The sequence below is a fragment of the Sylvia atricapilla genome, chromosome 15 (assembly GCF_009819655.1).
Source record: "Sylvia atricapilla isolate bSylAtr1 chromosome 15, bSylAtr1.pri, whole genome shotgun sequence".
NCBI lineage: Eukaryota > Metazoa > Chordata > Aves > Passeriformes > Sylviidae > Sylvia > Sylvia atricapilla.
The window spans coordinates 2,641,780-2,658,352 of NC_089154.1; the positions used below are offsets into that span (position 1 = coordinate 2,641,780).

General features: G+C 50.8%; 2 protein-coding genes across 2 annotated transcripts in view; both read right to left on the minus strand.

Annotated features, from left to right (window-relative positions):
- ADAP1 (ArfGAP with dual PH domains 1) overlaps window positions 1-1,704 on the minus strand; it is a 50,444-nt gene extending 48,740 nt beyond the window's left edge. The window contains exon 1 of the mRNA XM_066329701.1: window positions 1,410-1,704. Within this exon, the coding sequence (XP_066185798.1) occupies window positions 1,410-1,494 (85 nt within the window). The 5' untranslated portion in view covers window positions 1,495-1,704. The remainder of the gene's footprint in view (window positions 1-1,409) is intronic.
- Window positions 1,705-12,944: 11,240 nt separating this feature from the next.
- COX19 (cytochrome c oxidase assembly factor COX19) lies at window positions 12,945-15,477 on the minus strand. Its single transcript, XM_066329702.1, has 3 exons — window positions 15,195-15,477; window positions 14,956-15,067; window positions 12,945-13,800 (listed from the first exon to the last, which is right to left on the minus strand). The coding sequence occupies exons 1-3, from the start codon at window positions 15,274-15,276 to the stop codon at window positions 13,713-13,715; spliced, it is 282 nt and encodes a 93-aa protein (XP_066185799.1). The 5' UTR covers window positions 15,277-15,477; the 3' UTR covers window positions 12,945-13,712.
- Window positions 15,478-16,573: the final 1,096 nt, after the last annotated feature.

Genomic DNA, 16,573 nt, shown 5'->3' on the forward strand with positions numbered 1-16,573 from the left:
ATCTTGATATGAGCTATTTTATTGACCTACAGCTCCATCTCTACCCCGGTGACGCTGAGAAACTTCCCATTTTGCCTGGGGGTTTTATGTTCTACCCCCACAGGGTGAGGGAGACTCACCCTGCTGATCTGAACGGCTCAGGTTCGTAAAGTTTTCTCCAGGAAGGAAGAATTTAGGCAGACACCTACTCGGGGAGCCCAAGCTGTGCTCAGCAAGACACCTCGGAGGTGGGCTGGTACAGTCAGACGGCAGCAGATGGGTGGGAGACGGCAGAGCAGCGCGGCGCTGCAAAGCCGTTCACGCTATGCCGAAAGTTCTTTGTCCTTTCCAGCTGGGTACCGGAGGACACAACGCGTCTGAAAGTGAACTGCAGTGTCCTGGGATGCAGACTGGGGATATAAAACCACTGGGAACGGTACGAGCTGGATAGCGGTATCCAGTAGAGCTTGACATCCTAAACAAATCGATAGCTGGGAAAATAGGGCTCAGCTGAAGTGTTGGGTTTTTTTCTTTAACCTATAGAATGACAGAGGCTGAAAAGGACATCCTTTCTATACACCTCCTCGGAGCCATCCTGCTCAAGCGAATACAAATTTAGGTTTTTCTGTAGAGTGATTTTTTTTCCTCTTTTTTAAAATAGGAAAGTTACTTGCTCTGCAATTTTTCTAAGGTTGTTCTCAAAGACAGATCCCACCACCCCATGCAGACTCTGCTCAGCAACAGCATCACGGCCCGACCCCAAAAAATACACCATCCAAAGGGCGAAGAAGACATTCCCAGCCCAGGTTTTCTCTCCTCCGCACACGAAGACGTCTACAGACATTCCAGCCCCGCTCCCTGCGCAGCTCAGGCACCCATCGATGGCAGCTGGGCAAAGGTTGTCGGGCAGGATGTCCGCAGCGCTGCCTCCCGTTGTCCCCGCGTGTTTGCTCACTGACAGGGCAGGAGCAGCCGAGGGGACGCGGAGGACACGCCGCCCCCGCAGCCCGGGGCACCCCGGCAGAGCCCCCACCGCCCGGTGAGCGGCCCCGGCAGCGCTGCAGCCCGCGGGGACCCGCCGGGATGACATCAGCGCTCACGGCCGGGCCAAGAGCCGGTCCGGCCCGGGGGAAATTGGGGAAACCTCGGCCCGGGGGCCGGTCCGCGGGGACCGCGGCAGCGCAGCGCAGCCCTCCGCCAGCCCCGCAGCATCCCCGCCGCAGCCCCCGGCGCTGGGGAGGGGGCTCGGGCACACCCTCGGCGGGGCGCAACCCCGGCCGCTCGCGGAGAGGGCAGAGCCCGGCGCTCCGTGCCGTGCGCTGCGGTGCGGAGCCGTGCCGTGCCGTGCCGTGCCGTGCCGTGCCGTGCCGTGCGGACAGGTGCAGGTGCAGCCGCCGCCCGCACAGCCCCCGCGCCTCCCCTGCCCTTACCCGGGGCGGCGCAGTCGGCGCACGCCGCGTTCCCCGGCCGCTGGAGCAGCTCCACCAGCGCCTTCCTGCTCCTCTCCTTCGCCATGGGGGCGGCTCGGCGGGGCTGCGCTCGGTGTCCGCCGCGCTACGGCAGCCTCATGGCGCGGGCGGGGGGCGCTGGCGAGGCGGGCGGCGCCCGGGCGGCTCCATTCGGCCCCGCGAGCCCCGCGCACGCCGAACGCGCCTCCGGCCGCCGGGACGCGCCGCGCCGGGGCGGTGCTGCCCTGCCCTGCCCTGCCCTGCCTTGTGGTGCCCTGGCTGCGTCTCGGCCGCCGCTGCCGGAGCCGCCGGTTCCGCTTCCAGCGGGCGCTGCCGGCTCCTCGCCCGCGCCGCTCGCCCGCGACCTCCAGCGGCAGCGCGGCGCCGGGGCCGCCCCTACCCCCGGGAGGGGGTCCCCGAGCTGCAGGGCATCCCATCCCGCCGGCTGTCCCCGGCACCCCGGGCTGCCTCTCCTGGTTTAACTCGTGCCCGCGGAGGGGATGCTGGAGCCGCTGGGAACCGGGGGTTTTCGCCTGTGGGAGGTGGCGGCTGGCAGCAGCCCCGGCTCTCACCGGCCAGGGCCTTGCCCCTCAAGCACCTTGGCAGGTTCATGAGCAGCACGTTTGGGATGCTCCTCTAACATCAGCAGCTTTGGGGGGTACTTGTGAAGGTTTCATTAGTAGCCCCACGCACTCCAAAACACTCCTCCTTCACTGCTGTCCCTGCACATCACCAGCAGCTCCCGTGTCTGTGTCTTGGCAGGACTGTCCTCCAAGTGTCTTCCCACGTTTTTCACACCTCCATGGTGTCAAGGGAGTATCGGGGGGGAAAACATCCTTGTGTCATCATGGCTGTGCATATCATGGCATCTATGGGCTAAGACTCCTTGTTTTGCCAGCCAAGGACTAAAGTGTCCCTCAGGGGCAGGATGTGGGAAGCTTTTGGCCAAGGAAAGGCTCAGAGCTGTGCCTCTTTAACCCCTGCTGAAACCTTCTTCTCAAGCCTGGGTCACTTGTGATGCTGCTATGTCCTGTTTGTGGTTCACACCCCTCTGCTTATAACAACAGTTTTGGTCTTGCAAAGCAAGTCCCCATTTAAATCATCCAACGTTGCTTCTTCCAACAAAGCAGAGCCCTCCTGCAAGCTCAGCTCGTGCCATTCATGCTGCCCATGAGATTCAGGGTGTGCACGAGCATCTGCAGGAGGAGGCTGCCAGTAGTTCCTGGAAAACTTCCACCACCAAACCACCATCTTGATCCTGCGAACGTGAGGATGTGAGCAGGTTCCTGAGAACACTTTGTGGGAGAAAATAGCCCCTTAAATACGTGACCTGGTACCTTTACAATGCTCTCTTTGCCTGGAATATATTTTCCTAAATGACCTTTGCATTTGTGCTGCCAGACAGGTGACTGTATCCAGGTTTATTTCTGACTGTTTTAAACTGATGCTGGACTGTTCCTTACTGACTCAACCCAGTGTCATGCTGGGTTTGCTGGTTTTACACACATAGCTTGATGATGTCTGAAAACTCACTCCCATCCTAACCAAAGGCATAATCCTCCTCACAGAGCTTTTGTGGGGAAACTGAGTTGCTGTATTCAGACCCTCACCTTCTTCAGCCTCTGAGTCACCAACACTTACCTGGAGCACTGACTTCTAACACCCTCAGAGTGAAACCAGCTCAGCAGAGTACCTTCACCCTCCACACCACCTGTGCTGTGCTCAAGCTGGACAGTGTAAATGCTACAGGATCAGAGCTTTACCTAAGCCCAGGATAGAGCACATTTTCTTTTGCACTTTGGCTTTTCCAGAAGAGGCTTTTGCTGAATACTAAATGCAACAGCCAGGATGCCACACATCATCATGAACTTACCGTGGGCTGGGGGCAGGGAGGGAGTTTGGTTTGAAAGTCTCTGTTTAGCTTTCCATTAAGACTTATTGATTCTCTTAATTTTTTGTTCTCCTGGTTGCTAGGCAATTCCTCTTTCTCCTCCGCGTGCTGGAAGCCAGGGCCGCAGACAGAAATTTATATCTTGTAATAAAATCAAATAAAACACAGCCTGTTGTCAATGATGAGAGGGGAGAGTTTCATAAAGGACAGGCAGAGCAGCAGAGCAGGGCCAGCAAGGGTCGATCAGCAGCATCCTCAGCATTTAAGTCTCATCACAATTACTCCAGACTTCACATGGGGAAACAACAGCCCACGTGGGTGGAGGGAACATGGAGAGACAGGGAGAAAAGTTGGAACTAAATGAGCCAGAAATGAAGATAAACTTTTATTCAACAGAAAATCAAAGGCTTGAGCCGACCTCACACTTACAAGGGTATCTCTGTAAATTTACTCCTGGCTTATCAAAGGTTAAGAGGTTGAGTATTGCCCCAGTGTCGTTTAGCACAGTGTTGATCCAGGGCAGGCACTGAGGTTCTCCTGATGGACATTGACTCCTGAGGATTGTGATTCCTGTCATAGACCAGGGATTGCATCTCAGTTTATATCTCAGAGGGGGTAAGGAGCAAAGGTTGCCCCTGCAGGGCTGGTGGAGGCTGATGAGCATCACTGCTCAGGCTCATCCATGTCAGACTGTTCCCTGCTCTGAGCTTTGCCCCACGCTTTTCCTGTGGGTAGCACCTTTCAGGGAATGCCTAAATGAATTTGCTCCTACTTCTTGCGAAATCTCTGACCAAACTCTCTGAAGATGGTTTATCGCTGTCACTACACCACCCTCATTCAGATGCTTCCTGTCTCTCCACTGCTAAGTGACTTGGAGGTCTGACATAAATTCATATCCATATGCATGTAAATACTTACATATTTATGTGTGAGATGTGTTTGTTTGTAAACACACACACTTTTAACTCAGTCTTTTCTAAATCACAAGGTTGTTGCCTTAGAAACAGAGGTTATTAATGCGATCTCCTGAGGTGCTAAGCACAGTGGCAGCAAGGGCAGCCTCTGGAAATGCCAGATGCTGAGGTCAGGGCAAAGAACACTCAGAAATTCCTAGAAACCTTTCCGTCATCTTTGTGGTGACGCCCTGAAAATGCACAAACGTATCCGTACCTTCTCTTTGCCATTCCGTATCAGCTCCTTTCACCCCGAGGCTGCCTTTTGTCAGCAAAGAGCTGTTTACCCTGGGGTTTAGTTAATTTGGCAGCCCTGGCCCTGAAATGGCTAAGTCAATGTCACAGCCATGCAAGTGAAAGGGTGTTAAACACAACCCTTGATGTGACCTGGGAGCACATTCACAGCCCAGCGTGGGGGGAGCATTACAAATTCCTGCGTGAACAGCAAACCTGAGCAGAAATATCAATAATTCATGCCACGGCAACTGCATTCAAGCAAAACTCTGGAGTAGCAGATACACCAGCAGGCAGGATTCCATAGGCTTCCTCAGCACCACAGGGGAGGCAGCTCTTGCAGCTGGAGGTTTGTGTGAACGAGCTGCAGCACTGGCACCCAAACCCATGTTAAGGCGGCTCGTTTCCGTTGCAGTATCGGTTTCCTGTTCAAAAGAAAAAGAAAAAAGGAAGAAACCAATCCTAGAGGTTTTTCTTTTAAAAAAGAAAGAGCTTTCTGGGTTATCCAGTTGAATCAAGAGTGGGTATAGCTGGGAGGGAGAGATGCCACAGAGCAGAGAGCTCAGACCAGGGCAGTTTAAAAAACTCTTGAACCAAAAACCCAGTACCAATGCCAACTTTCTCTTATTTTGGGGAAATTGCTGTATGGAGCCTGTGGGATTGTTTTTGTGTGGAACAGGGAAAAGCACACTCAGCATCTGTGTGGTTAGGATGTGTGGATCGAGTTGAAGAGGATGATGCAGGAGAAAATTATGTGAGGGTGGAAAAAGAACTGTGATGTCCCGTGTCTGCACCTGCAGCAGCCCTCAAAGAAGACAAAGGGTTGTGCAGCACTATAAGTGTCTCACTGCAGAGTGATCTGCAGATCAGGGTTTCTTTCCATTTGCATAGTGGTTAATTCTATTGCAGCCCAGTGTTACCAGAGTGAAAAAAAGGGGAATCCTTTGCTCTCATGATTTTACAGTCATGCAGTTACCACCATGCAAACCAGACCACAGAGATCCTCTGTAGGGAAGCAGAACTGGGGAGAATGAGGACAAGGCGGGGCAGGTTCAGACCAAAATAGCTTTTCTTTTAGATTTCTGCAACACCCTAGAGCTGATCACTGCTCTCTCACAGCCATGTTACCACAAAACTTCTCCAACCATCAGCCCCTCATGTGATCAGGACACCCTTTCAGTTTCTCTTCTGCCTGCTTCTGGCGAGCAGTGGTTGCAGGGGCTGCTCAGTTGCTCAGACAGCATGGTTGGAGCCAAAATACATCTGAGAGAGAGAGAGAGGGTAATTGATGGCTTGAAGATGTTGGATATTTGTATGTGTTTCATGGCACCTGGGGAAATCTCAGTGTAAGAGAAATAACTCAGCAGCAGTCCTGTTGTTGCACCAAACCCATTTCCTATGATGTAAAATATGCCGTGGAGGAGGCAGCTGAAGGAATTGGCTCCATAGCAGCTGCAGTGAACCAGCTGGAGTGGTGCTGATTTCTACTGTCCAGTGACAGGCTCTTTCCTGCACACACAGGAGATGAAATTAGTCCAAGGAAGTCAACAGTTCACCTACGTCTGTGGTACATCACTGCTTTTAGCATTTATCCAAATTGAGACACTTAGGCCTGTGGAATCTCTGTATGGAGAAAGCCAACATGTGTGTGATGAGACTCGTACATCAGGGGATCAGCTCCTCCAAAAACAAAGTCAAAGTGATTATTCAGAGCAGAACGTCATCAGTTCAGTCTGAGTCAGAGACACAGCGGGACAGGTTCGGTGTGCAAACAGCAGGGCAGCACTTATCATGGAAATTGCTTTGTTCAATTCCAATAATTTAATCTCTTCCTGGCTCAAATGGCTTATCCTTCCAGGAACAGCTTGGAGACATTCAAGCAGGAGACTGAGCCGTGTGATGTCACCTTCCAGGGTGGAGACTGAAGTGACCCACCCACCTGCAGCCGGCTCTGGGCGCTGGGATCCAGGGGCTGCTCCAGCCAGGGGCAAAGAGGATGATGGAGGTGCTACAGGACAGAGGGGATGAAGCCCAGGACTTCACTCCTGATCTGGAAGTCTCTGCAGCAGAGCCTGAGCCCCTCAGAAGACAAAAAGGAAAAACCATTTCAAAAGGGCACAGAAGAAGAGAGAAAACAGTGCAGTTATTGGCCCCAGTGGTCAGTCTCGTGTCACAGACTGTTGCCTTCAGCTGCTGGTCCAGCTCAGGCAGCTGAGAGCACTGCTGTAGCACTGCTCAGCTGGGATTTGAATAAAGCAGTAGATGGAAAAAAACCTGTGGTTTTTCTCTAGAAAGAGATTAAAAATGATGGCCTGGAGAGAGCTGCTAAACAGCTGGAGATGGTAATTCAGCCTCCCCCCAATTAACTTTGTCCACAGAAAGTTGAGGGCCATGTCCTACCCTTCCTCTGGCTGCTGATGGGATTGTTTGGATGTCACTGTATGCCTCCTAAAAGCTCCCACAACATCGAGATACAGAGCGTGCTGCTCATTTATCTGTTTATTCCAGTATGCTTTGCCAAAGAAAAATCAGCAAAGAATTAATTAACAGTAATTATTTCTAGCAACAACAGAGCAGCCCTGCTCCAGAAGCCATGAAAACAACATCATGAGACCCCTGTGGCCAAAAAGCCTTTCTAAACAGGTGCAAAACTAAACGATTTTATAGTGGGGTATAAAAAGAGCCCCAGCCAGGTTGGGGAATGGAAGGAGAGCAGCCATTTCAATGGCTGAGTTGGAGCAGTCACCCAGGTGACTTTTGTAAAGCAGCTTTAATAAACAAACCAGAGCAGAAGCACCAACCTGAGTGAAAGAACCAGCAGGACCAGGTTATTGCTGCCATAGAGGGTTTACTACACCCATCACCCTGTGTTATTAGTGCTGCTGAAGTGATTTACTGTCCCAGTCAGTCCAGCCGATTAGAGCTGTGATCTAAAGTACAGCCAGCTCCAGCTTCAGTGATAAACATCACCCCCCTGCCTATTACTTGCTAAAATAAGCTGAAATAAAGCCATCAATCCAAAGATCTCTCTGCTCAAATGAGTCCTTCTAGCTGGCACCACCGCACCTGCAAGTCTCCTGCCATGCCTGCTAAAAGGATGGAGGTAGATGTTCCAGACACGCTCTCATTTTTCACCTACCTGGTTCTTTTTCAGCAGCCAGTGAGCTCAGCATCTCTGTCCCTTTGACCAGAACTTGCACCTCCTGTCAGCACAGCCCTGTGGTGACCCAGTTCCTTTAACAGCTCTGTGCTGCCCCTGCAGAGCCTGAGCACCTCCTCTCACACAAGGTCAGGCTGCAGCTCCTGCCAGAGATGTTCCCTCCATGCTGCATCCTACCTGGTGGCAGTGGACAGTCCCTCTTTTCCATCACTCTGCAGCCCAGTTTGGGGTTGGAGGATACTAAACTACAGCCCACACTCCACCCATGTGTAGCACTCCCACTGCTGTCTGTGCATACAGGCTGTTCACTCCTGATCCACGGCACTGCCTCTGCTCTCCCATGCAGACCCTGCTCTGGGATTTAGCTGCACGGACCACAGGTACACCTACACCTCTGGATCAGACAGAAATTGGAAAGCACAGAGAAGGGGGACAGATTTGTGCTGCCTTAGCAACCACTCTGAGCATGCACATGAGCAGGGGAGATGTGCCAAACAACAGGCACAGCCCAGAGCCTGTGCTCTGTATGGGCTGGCTGGTGAGGACAAGGCTAAAGACAACCTGCTTAACCCAGGGGTTGAAGGCAGCACAACTTAACTCTCTCCCCCACACTAAAGAGCAAAAGCCAAGGGAGGCAAGGAGCCAGCCTCATTACACCGCTGGGATTTCCTGCTTGGTGCTTGCTCATGGGCCCTGAAGGCTCATTTATCAGTGGGGGGTCTTGTTCCTGCCTGGTTCAGCATCCTGAGTTACCAGCAATTTTCTCAGCACTGATCTGATCCGCAGCTTCTCTGCAATCCTGAGTGGCAGCAGGGATATTTTTTCCCCCATCTGGGTCTGCCTGCCCAAAAACTGACTTCCTCAGTGTGGTGGAATTGTTTTCCATGCACCCAGCCCTGCTACCTGGGGCTGTCAGCACAACCCAGAGGGGAAGAGCCCTCGGTAGATTGGCAGCAGATGGCTGCAGCACACAGCATCACATCAAACCCTCAGGGCCATCCTGGTGTCCCAGATTCAGTAGTGCCACCATTCTCCTGCCTTCCCCACTGAGGAGAGGTGCTTCCAGACCCTGCTGAAAACCAGAGCACGGTTTAATAACAGAGAAATGCAAATTGAGCACACTGACGCCCTCTCAGAGCACCCCCTCCCATGCTGCTGCCTTCCCACGTGCTCCCCTTGCTCAGCAGCTCTGCAAGCAGGATCACAACTGGCTGTGTGAGCAGGGCTTGCTAGCAGCAAGCAAACCAGAAATCCTCCAGAAATCAGAGCTGTCATGTCCCCTAAGGTTACTAAAATAGGCAAAGGACTCAGCTGCCCAAAGGGGCTGCAAAAGCACTCCCACCACCTGCTTTTTAAACCCATCAAGGTGAAGTGAAAAGCCAGGGTCATTCTGTCTCCTTGCTTTCTTCACCCCCCTGCTCTTCCTTTGCCAGGCTGCTTTCCACCACTGCTGCTATCCGAGTTTACCTTAATTCATAAGGACCTGGACAGAAAAGCATCCCCAATACAGGGTGGTTTATGGTGTTGCTCATCGCCAGGCAGCAGGACACGTGGCCAGATTGGACCCCAACATCCCTCCCACAGCAGTGGGAACCTGCCTCACTCTGTGTGGGAAGAGCTGCTTGTGCAGGCATCCCACTGGAGGTGGGGAAATGTGGGACACCAAGGGCTGGATTCAGCCCACCAGGTTTGATCAGCTGAACTTTTTTACCTCACAGAGAACCGTGGCCTTTGTTGAGCTATTTGGTGAATGCCAGCTTGTCATTCAGCCAAGCCCAGCAGGAATCAGCAAGAGTAAGATTGATACACCTGCTAATGCAAATCCCCAAATCTCCTGGATAATGAGAGACAGCACAAGCATCAAAACCTGTAGGAAGAGCCATAAAAACCTGTCCCTGTATCATCATCAGTTCCAGGAAACAAAAAAATGGATCAAGGTCTATCAAGTCCCCTGCACGCACTCATTGGACTTCTAAGTGACTTTCTATGAAGCTCCTATTTTGAGCAGTGATCAATTATGCATTTCAAGCCATATGGCACCTTAATTCCTGAAGGAAGGCATTTTGTCTTGAAATCTGTAAGCTAGAAAATCTGCTGCATCCTGACAAAAATGCAACACTGTCAGTTACTGGCAGAAGTTGAACCATTAAGAAAAAGAAAACAAAACCAGGATAAGTTTAATCAGATGTCCAGTTTTCATTGAAATACCCTTGAAAAGGAAATATACCCTTGTATGCACACTGCCAGTCTTTTTTAAAAATTAATCTGAGTCGGAGCTTTGATTTTTGTGGGAAACCTGATATACAACATTCCCGATATAGCAGAAGGATCTCTTCCAGCATGGATCTCCTCCAGGCACAAAAGCACTGAAGTCCTCTGGATAGATATTCTACCAGACATGACAGCAGCCTTGCACACTAGCAGAAGTATCATTCCCATCCCAGGAATTATGGATGAGAAATGTAGAAAAATACTGCTCTCCAGTGGAGCCAGAACATCCAAGGCACTTCTCAGAGCAGCAACAAGTGATGCTTCAGACATTTTTTAAGTGGCTGCAGGCTGTTCCTTCTCTCATAGCCTCCTACAACCCAGGTTTTGTTCCAGGGGATCAGTGAAAATGATGTTGCCTCTCAGTTCTCTACTTGGAGTGAGACAACAATGAGGTGAAATTTAAGAGGTGCTTTAACTCATTGCCCATCATCTGGTTCAGCCAAAACCAAAGGCAGCAATAAGTAAAAACTGTTTTGATTGCTGCCCCAAAGAGCAAACAATCACCAGCAACAACGTGTTGTCCCAAGGGACCCAAGCTGGTGACCACTGACCGTAAGTGTAATACCAAGCCACAAGGAATTCCTTGGGCTTGAAGCCAGCAGGACAAACTGGGGAGAATGCTTTGGGGAAGGACCAAGCATGAAGGTCAGCAGCCACACCCACTGCCTGCTCTGACTGCTCAGAGCCCCAGACATTCACCCCAAGGTGCTGACAGCTGTGCCCCTCCTGCTGTGCCAGCTATGTCCTGGCAGGTGGCAGACGCAGCGACAATCCCTCCTCAGCACTGAGGCACGGCCTCATTGTGCTCCTGCAAAGGACTTTGGACCATGGCCCGTTTCCAGAGCAAGCGCAGGAGGCTCTCTTTGTGTACGCTTTTCTGTGTGAAAGCACACCCAGAGCTCTGGAAATGTTTATGAAACCCTTTCTTCCTGGTTCTGCAGGTCACCGTAGTTTGGAAGGATCCAGCCAGAGCTCGAGGTCTCCCAGGAAGATGTAACGATGGTTAACTTGCAGCAATGTTCTCTCTGTAAATAACTGCTGTGATCAAGGTTAAGCTCTTTGTGGTTGAGTGGGTTTTAATCTGAGTAAAGAATGTGTGGGCAAAGCTCTGCTGATCCAGAGCCCTCCGGGGACTCCCTGGGACCGATCCCAAGCAGCCGGGTGCCTCATTAGGGTGTGAATGAGGCTTTGCTGCAGAAAAGCTACAGAAAAGACAATTACAACTCCCTGGCTTATTGATTTCTATTGCGATGGTAACAGCTCACATAGATCTTCACTCCAACACAGGCACGACGTCCTCCTGCTCCGGGCTGTCCCTTCCACACCGGTGCAGTCACATCCAGGCTGGCAGCCTGTACGTCAGTCCCGGCTGATTCCCAGTGGTTCGCCAGTCTCCAGGTCGCGGGGTGTGTCAGCAGGTGGAGTTCACGGCAGCGCTGGCACACACGGGCAGCACCTGGCAGGCTCCTCTCGGGAACATTGATGCACTCCCACAGCTCAGCAGCTCCACCAAGGAATCAGTGCCCCTGACAAAGTGCCTCCCCTGGAGCACACACACCTCAGCGCAGCGTCTCCAGAATACAGATTTTTCCCGGTGTGGTGGCAGGCTCCTGGAGAGGTTCCTCCTCAGCTTGGGTGCAGGAATGTTGGCTATGAACCTACTGCTTCCATTTGCCTTATACCCCACTGTCAGTTTAAAGGAGCACAAACCTGGATACCACCAGCAATACTAAAAAAAAAAGGGGGGTTTCAAGTGGAAAGATTTTAATTAATGATTTGTATGCTGGCAGGAATTAACTGAAGAGCATTCTGGGAACTCCCCCAGATGACTCCAGTGTTGCAGGGACTAATCCCCTTGAGCAGGCTGAGAAAACTGTTTGAGCCCAGGTCTGGTACTAATGGCATTTTCCCCACCACTTCTCAATGTCTGATGTCCCCCAGCAGTTCTAAGCTTCTCTTTAAGCTCCACTGAACATTTTCTTTTCTGCAGCCAGTGCTCACAGCCAGGACAGATGTGCCCATCCCCTGAATTTTCAGCTATCCTCTCACAGCTCTTTTCTCCCTCTTGCAGGAGGGGACAGCAGCTGACTCACTGAGCTGGGAGACACGATGAGACTTGCCCATGGGTCTGGACACGATGAGGATGTGATCTTACGGCTGCTGAAAGGTGCAAACCTCTCACCCCTGCAGCCTTGTTAGGGCGGCACTCAACACCTCAAAACCTTTGTAACAACCCGGAGGCCAGAGCTGGCACCAATGTCTCAGGAAAACACAGATGGAACTCCTGAAGGAACTGCTTGGCCAAAACCACAGGGCAGAGTAACAACCAAAAAATGAAACTGCCACTGATAACAGCCCAGATTACTCCACCACCACTGGTGGGTTCTTTCAGACCTACCAGGAATTCACTTCAGCTTATAATATTCAGGGAGCACAGAAGCATGAAATTTGATTTCTTTCTTCTGAAGATGCTGGAGATTATTTTAATTCTAACTTGGTATCGCTAAAAGAAAGCTCTTATTCAGTGGTTTAATATAATGTCTTTTAGTATCTGTTGCTGCAATACAATCTCTGCTTTCTTTCCTATAAATGTACTAATCTCACCAAGGGATATAATTTGAACAGTAGAATGAAGTGGAATAAGGATATGCAGCAGCAGGCAAATGTCCTTTTCAAACAGGAACCTGCTCTGAGCTATGTGCACTCTGTTCCATCAGATTAGACAGAGCAACAATTTAAATCTCAGCCCCAATGATCAGTCTGAAGAGCAGAAAATGTTCTTTCACCCTTTCCTGGAACTTGGTATGAGCAGATGCACAGCGGAGAGAGGCAGAAGCAAAAGCAGACAGCAGGGGAGGTGGGATGGATCAGAGAGGGGACACCAAATAAAAGAGAGAACTGCCTTGGCAGAGAGAGCCAGATACACTGAGGAATGATTCACCGGGTTAAAAACAAAAACAAAAGCAGCAGGGATAACAGGGCAGAACATACAGTGGGAAACACATCCAGAAGATTTACACATTTATTGCCTGCTTGAAACACATTTCTAGAGGGCTAACTGGCCAAATTATTTCTGCTTGAACTCAACATTAATTAAGAAAGACTTCAACTGCATTAGAATATGCAAGAGAAATACCACTATTCCCAGTTAAATGATGAAAAGATTAGGTGAACTCTGCTGGCATGGTAAATAAAAGCAGAATCACTCCCTGTGTCTGGAACTAGAAATACTCTCCCAACAATGAGGGAAGATGAAATGACTGAAAAAATGCCCCACCCCAAGTACCCCCACAGGACCTCAGTGTCTTCCAGAGCAGGGTGGGATCACCCCACTAATGCCAGTATTTAATAAAAAGTAATTTTAAAGTAGAACAGCTTTATTTCCATCTGGCAAGTAACTGCTGTGAGCATGACAGCACTGCCCACAGAATCAGTAGTTCAATTCCTACACAATAAAGGATTGTTTGGTTTTGGTTTTTGTCCTCTTAAAATAAGACTTCACTGTTCTTACAGACACATGGAGAACACTTTGGGCTGTAACTGTTTTGCCTCTAGAGAAATTAAAAAAAAAAAGAAGTTAAGAAATACTTGAGCAAAGCAGACAAAGGCAGTATTTTTGCTCATTCAAAGGAAAACCTTATTTTAGAAAAATTAAAACTTTGGAAGAAAGGTTCTTTCAGGAAACACTTCCTACTGCAATATGAACAGAACGTACAATATGTACTACATTCAGAGTTATGCTTTCCCTTCATGAGGAGCAAAGTTGTCTGTCTTCATCACGACTTTTCAGGTTTTTCTTCTGATTTCTCATTCATCAGGTCTTTAAATCCCAATTTTTCCAGGGGTTCATTAGCCATAAGTTGCCTAAGTAAAAAAAAGAAGAAAAGAAAAACATTTCAGAGAACACAACCTCTAACCAAGAGAACAGAAGCATTTTCTATTTCATTTATTATTATTTACCCTCAACAGATCCAAGACTGTGGACAGAGTGACTGCTGTTTGGCAAGACCTCAGAAAATATAGTTTTAGGAAAGCGACATTCAGCAATTTACTTTTTTTTCCCTTAACACTGATGTTCCCATTAAATGTGCTGTTTCCCCATTTTAGACACCGAGTAAGAATTTTGTTAGAAACTGACCTGACTCTTGGTTAACACATTGCATAAGAGCTTCCTAAAATCCTACCAATACCATTTACATTTTCAAGTGAATCCGATTTAGAACAGCCTTTGTGGTGCCACTAGACTTTGCTGTAGTGAATTTCAAACTCTTTTTTGATTTGCAGTGTATTTTCCTTAGATACAAGGAAATTTGTGCATTTTTCAAAGTTCCCTGAGTCACCCTTGTACAGGAAGCATTACAAAGCAATGCATGAATGGAAACATCCCTGGAAAACCAATCACCAACACTTTCTTCACTTGACCTGAGGTGAAAAAACTTTTAACCTGCCTGCTTGAAACATATTTCTAAAGGATTGACAGGCCAAATTATATCCAAAATATGTTGGATATATATTTGAAATATGTATTATATATTATATATATATATCTCCAAATATATATATATATTTCAAATAGATATATATATTTGGATATATATTTCAAATATATATCCAAAATATTATAAAATATTACACTTGAGCTCAGCATTAATTAAGACTCAATTGTGTTCGTGTATGCAAGAAAAATACCACTGGCTCTGATAATTCATGGTTAAGTTGTATACTACACTTGGAGATATATGCTACACTTGAAGACAGTCAGCTCCTATTGAGAAGGCCACGCAGAGGGTGAGCAGAGTACGAGCTACAAGTTAAATTTCAATTTGTAACCACAGTTGAAAACAAAACCAAACAAAGCTTCACTGTGCACGCGGAATGTGCCCGGGTCTCGCCGCTATCCCACCGCAGGGGCCGGGTAAGGTCGAAAGCACAAGGCAGGTAAGCTGCAGATGGCCCACGGAGCCTCCGTTCCCTTCGGGCACCAGTAACGCCGTGTGCCTGCGGCTGGGCTGCACTCGCCTGTCCATGCGGCACTCCAGGTAGGCCATGGCGCTCTGCCGGCACGCCGCGCTCTCGTAGCCGCTCCGCCGCAGACACTCCATGAACCGCTCCTTGAAGGCGCTGCACTCCCCTGCAACACACAGCCAGGGCCGCGCTACCGCCGCGCTCCGGGCCGGCCGCGGGCCCCGGGACAGCGGGGGACGGCGGGGGACAGCGGGGGACAGCGGGGCAGCCCGGCAACAGGCCCCGCTACCCACCGAAGTGATCCAGCGGGAACGCGCCCTTGTCCGGCGGCCGCGGCGTGAAGCTCTTGCTGCTGAAGTTCATGGCGGTGGACATGTCGCTGCCGGGGTGGGACGGGACGGCCCGGTCCCTGCGGTCACTCCCCGGTCCCTGCGGTCACTCCGCGGTCCCTGCGGTCACTCCGCGGTCCCTGCGGTCACTCCCCGGTCCCTGTGGTCACCCTCCGTGTCCCCACGGTCACTCCCCGGTCCCTGCGGTCACTCCCCGGTCCCTGTGGTCACCCTCCGGGTCCCGGCGGTCACTCTCCGCTCGCTCTCCCGCTCGCTCCCGCCGCCGGGGGGAGCCGCACGCCGAGCGCATCGAGCGCGGTCACGTGACGGCGGCGCGCGCGGAGTGGGCGGGGCCGCGCCGCCGTGGGAACGGCGTGGGCGTTGCTGTGGCAACCCAAGCGGTGTCTGTCGCCATGGAGACGGCGCCGCCCGCCATGTTGGGCCGGGCCCGGAGCGGGAGGGTCGCTCCCGTCCTCGCTTCCAGGGCTCCGACAGACTCTGCGAAATGAGCGGATTCCTCCTCACAAACCCCGTGTCATTGTCCTCATTCCCCTCTGAATGCTCCCGGTGTTTTCTGGGTTGTCCTATGCAGCACTTTGATGATCCTTGTGGGACCTCTCCGAGTCAGGATATTCCGGGGTTCTGTGAGTCTGTGACTGGTTCCTGTGAATGGTGGCCGTGACGGTCGTGGGCTGCCTGGCTGTGGAGGGGCCCGGAAAAACCATCTGTCCTAGGCGTTTGCACTTTGGGAAATGCAGGAGGAAAGAACCAAACTTGGGGCCTGGTGTCTGCAAATCCCTTCATACAGGATCCACCTTGTCCAATCTTTCCCTTTTCCAGGCAGGCCTGAGGCCAGGCTCCTCCTTCGCTTCTGCCCAAAGAATAAATTCCTCACCTATCGCTGCTGAGCTCTGGGTTTTGACTTAAAAGCTCATTTCTGGACCCATTTCTGGCTGGCATGTGAGCACAGAGCTGTGGGGATGGCACTGGCAGGAAGGCAAGATCAGCTTCCTTGGAAACGCAGCAGGATTTTGGATGGCCCATCCCCATTCCACTCAACAATCAGGTGCCCGTGGTGGCCACGATGTGGTTCCTCATCTCTCATTGATCCTCATGGTTTAAGGTGTGCACAAACCCTAAGGACAGCACTGAGTTATTTTGTACCTCCTACAAGCGTTGGGAGAGCATGTGGATTCCCATCACGTGGATTCCCATCACGTGGATTTCCATCACATAAACACTGGGGAGATCAGTTACATCAAGGGGGTGTTGGCAGAATCTTGGGAAATGATGAACTTCTAAATCCTTAAGATGTACAACCAAGAAAAACTCTCCTTCTGCCT

Bases quoted from the DNA above. Each gene is read 5' to 3' on its own strand.
- COX19 (XM_066329702.1), bottom strand. From the start codon at position 15,276: ATGTCCACCGCCATGAACTTCAGCAGCAAGAGCTTCACGCCGCGGCCG. The intron at 15,068-15,194 runs GTGGGTAGCGGG...TGTGTGTTGCAG, and splicing joins GTTCCCGCTGGATCACTTCG to GGGAGTGCAGCGCCTTCAAG. The intron at 13,801-14,955 runs GCGAGTGCAGCC...TTTTTTACTTAG, and splicing joins CTGGAGTGCCGCATGGACAG to GCAACTTATGGCTAATGAAC.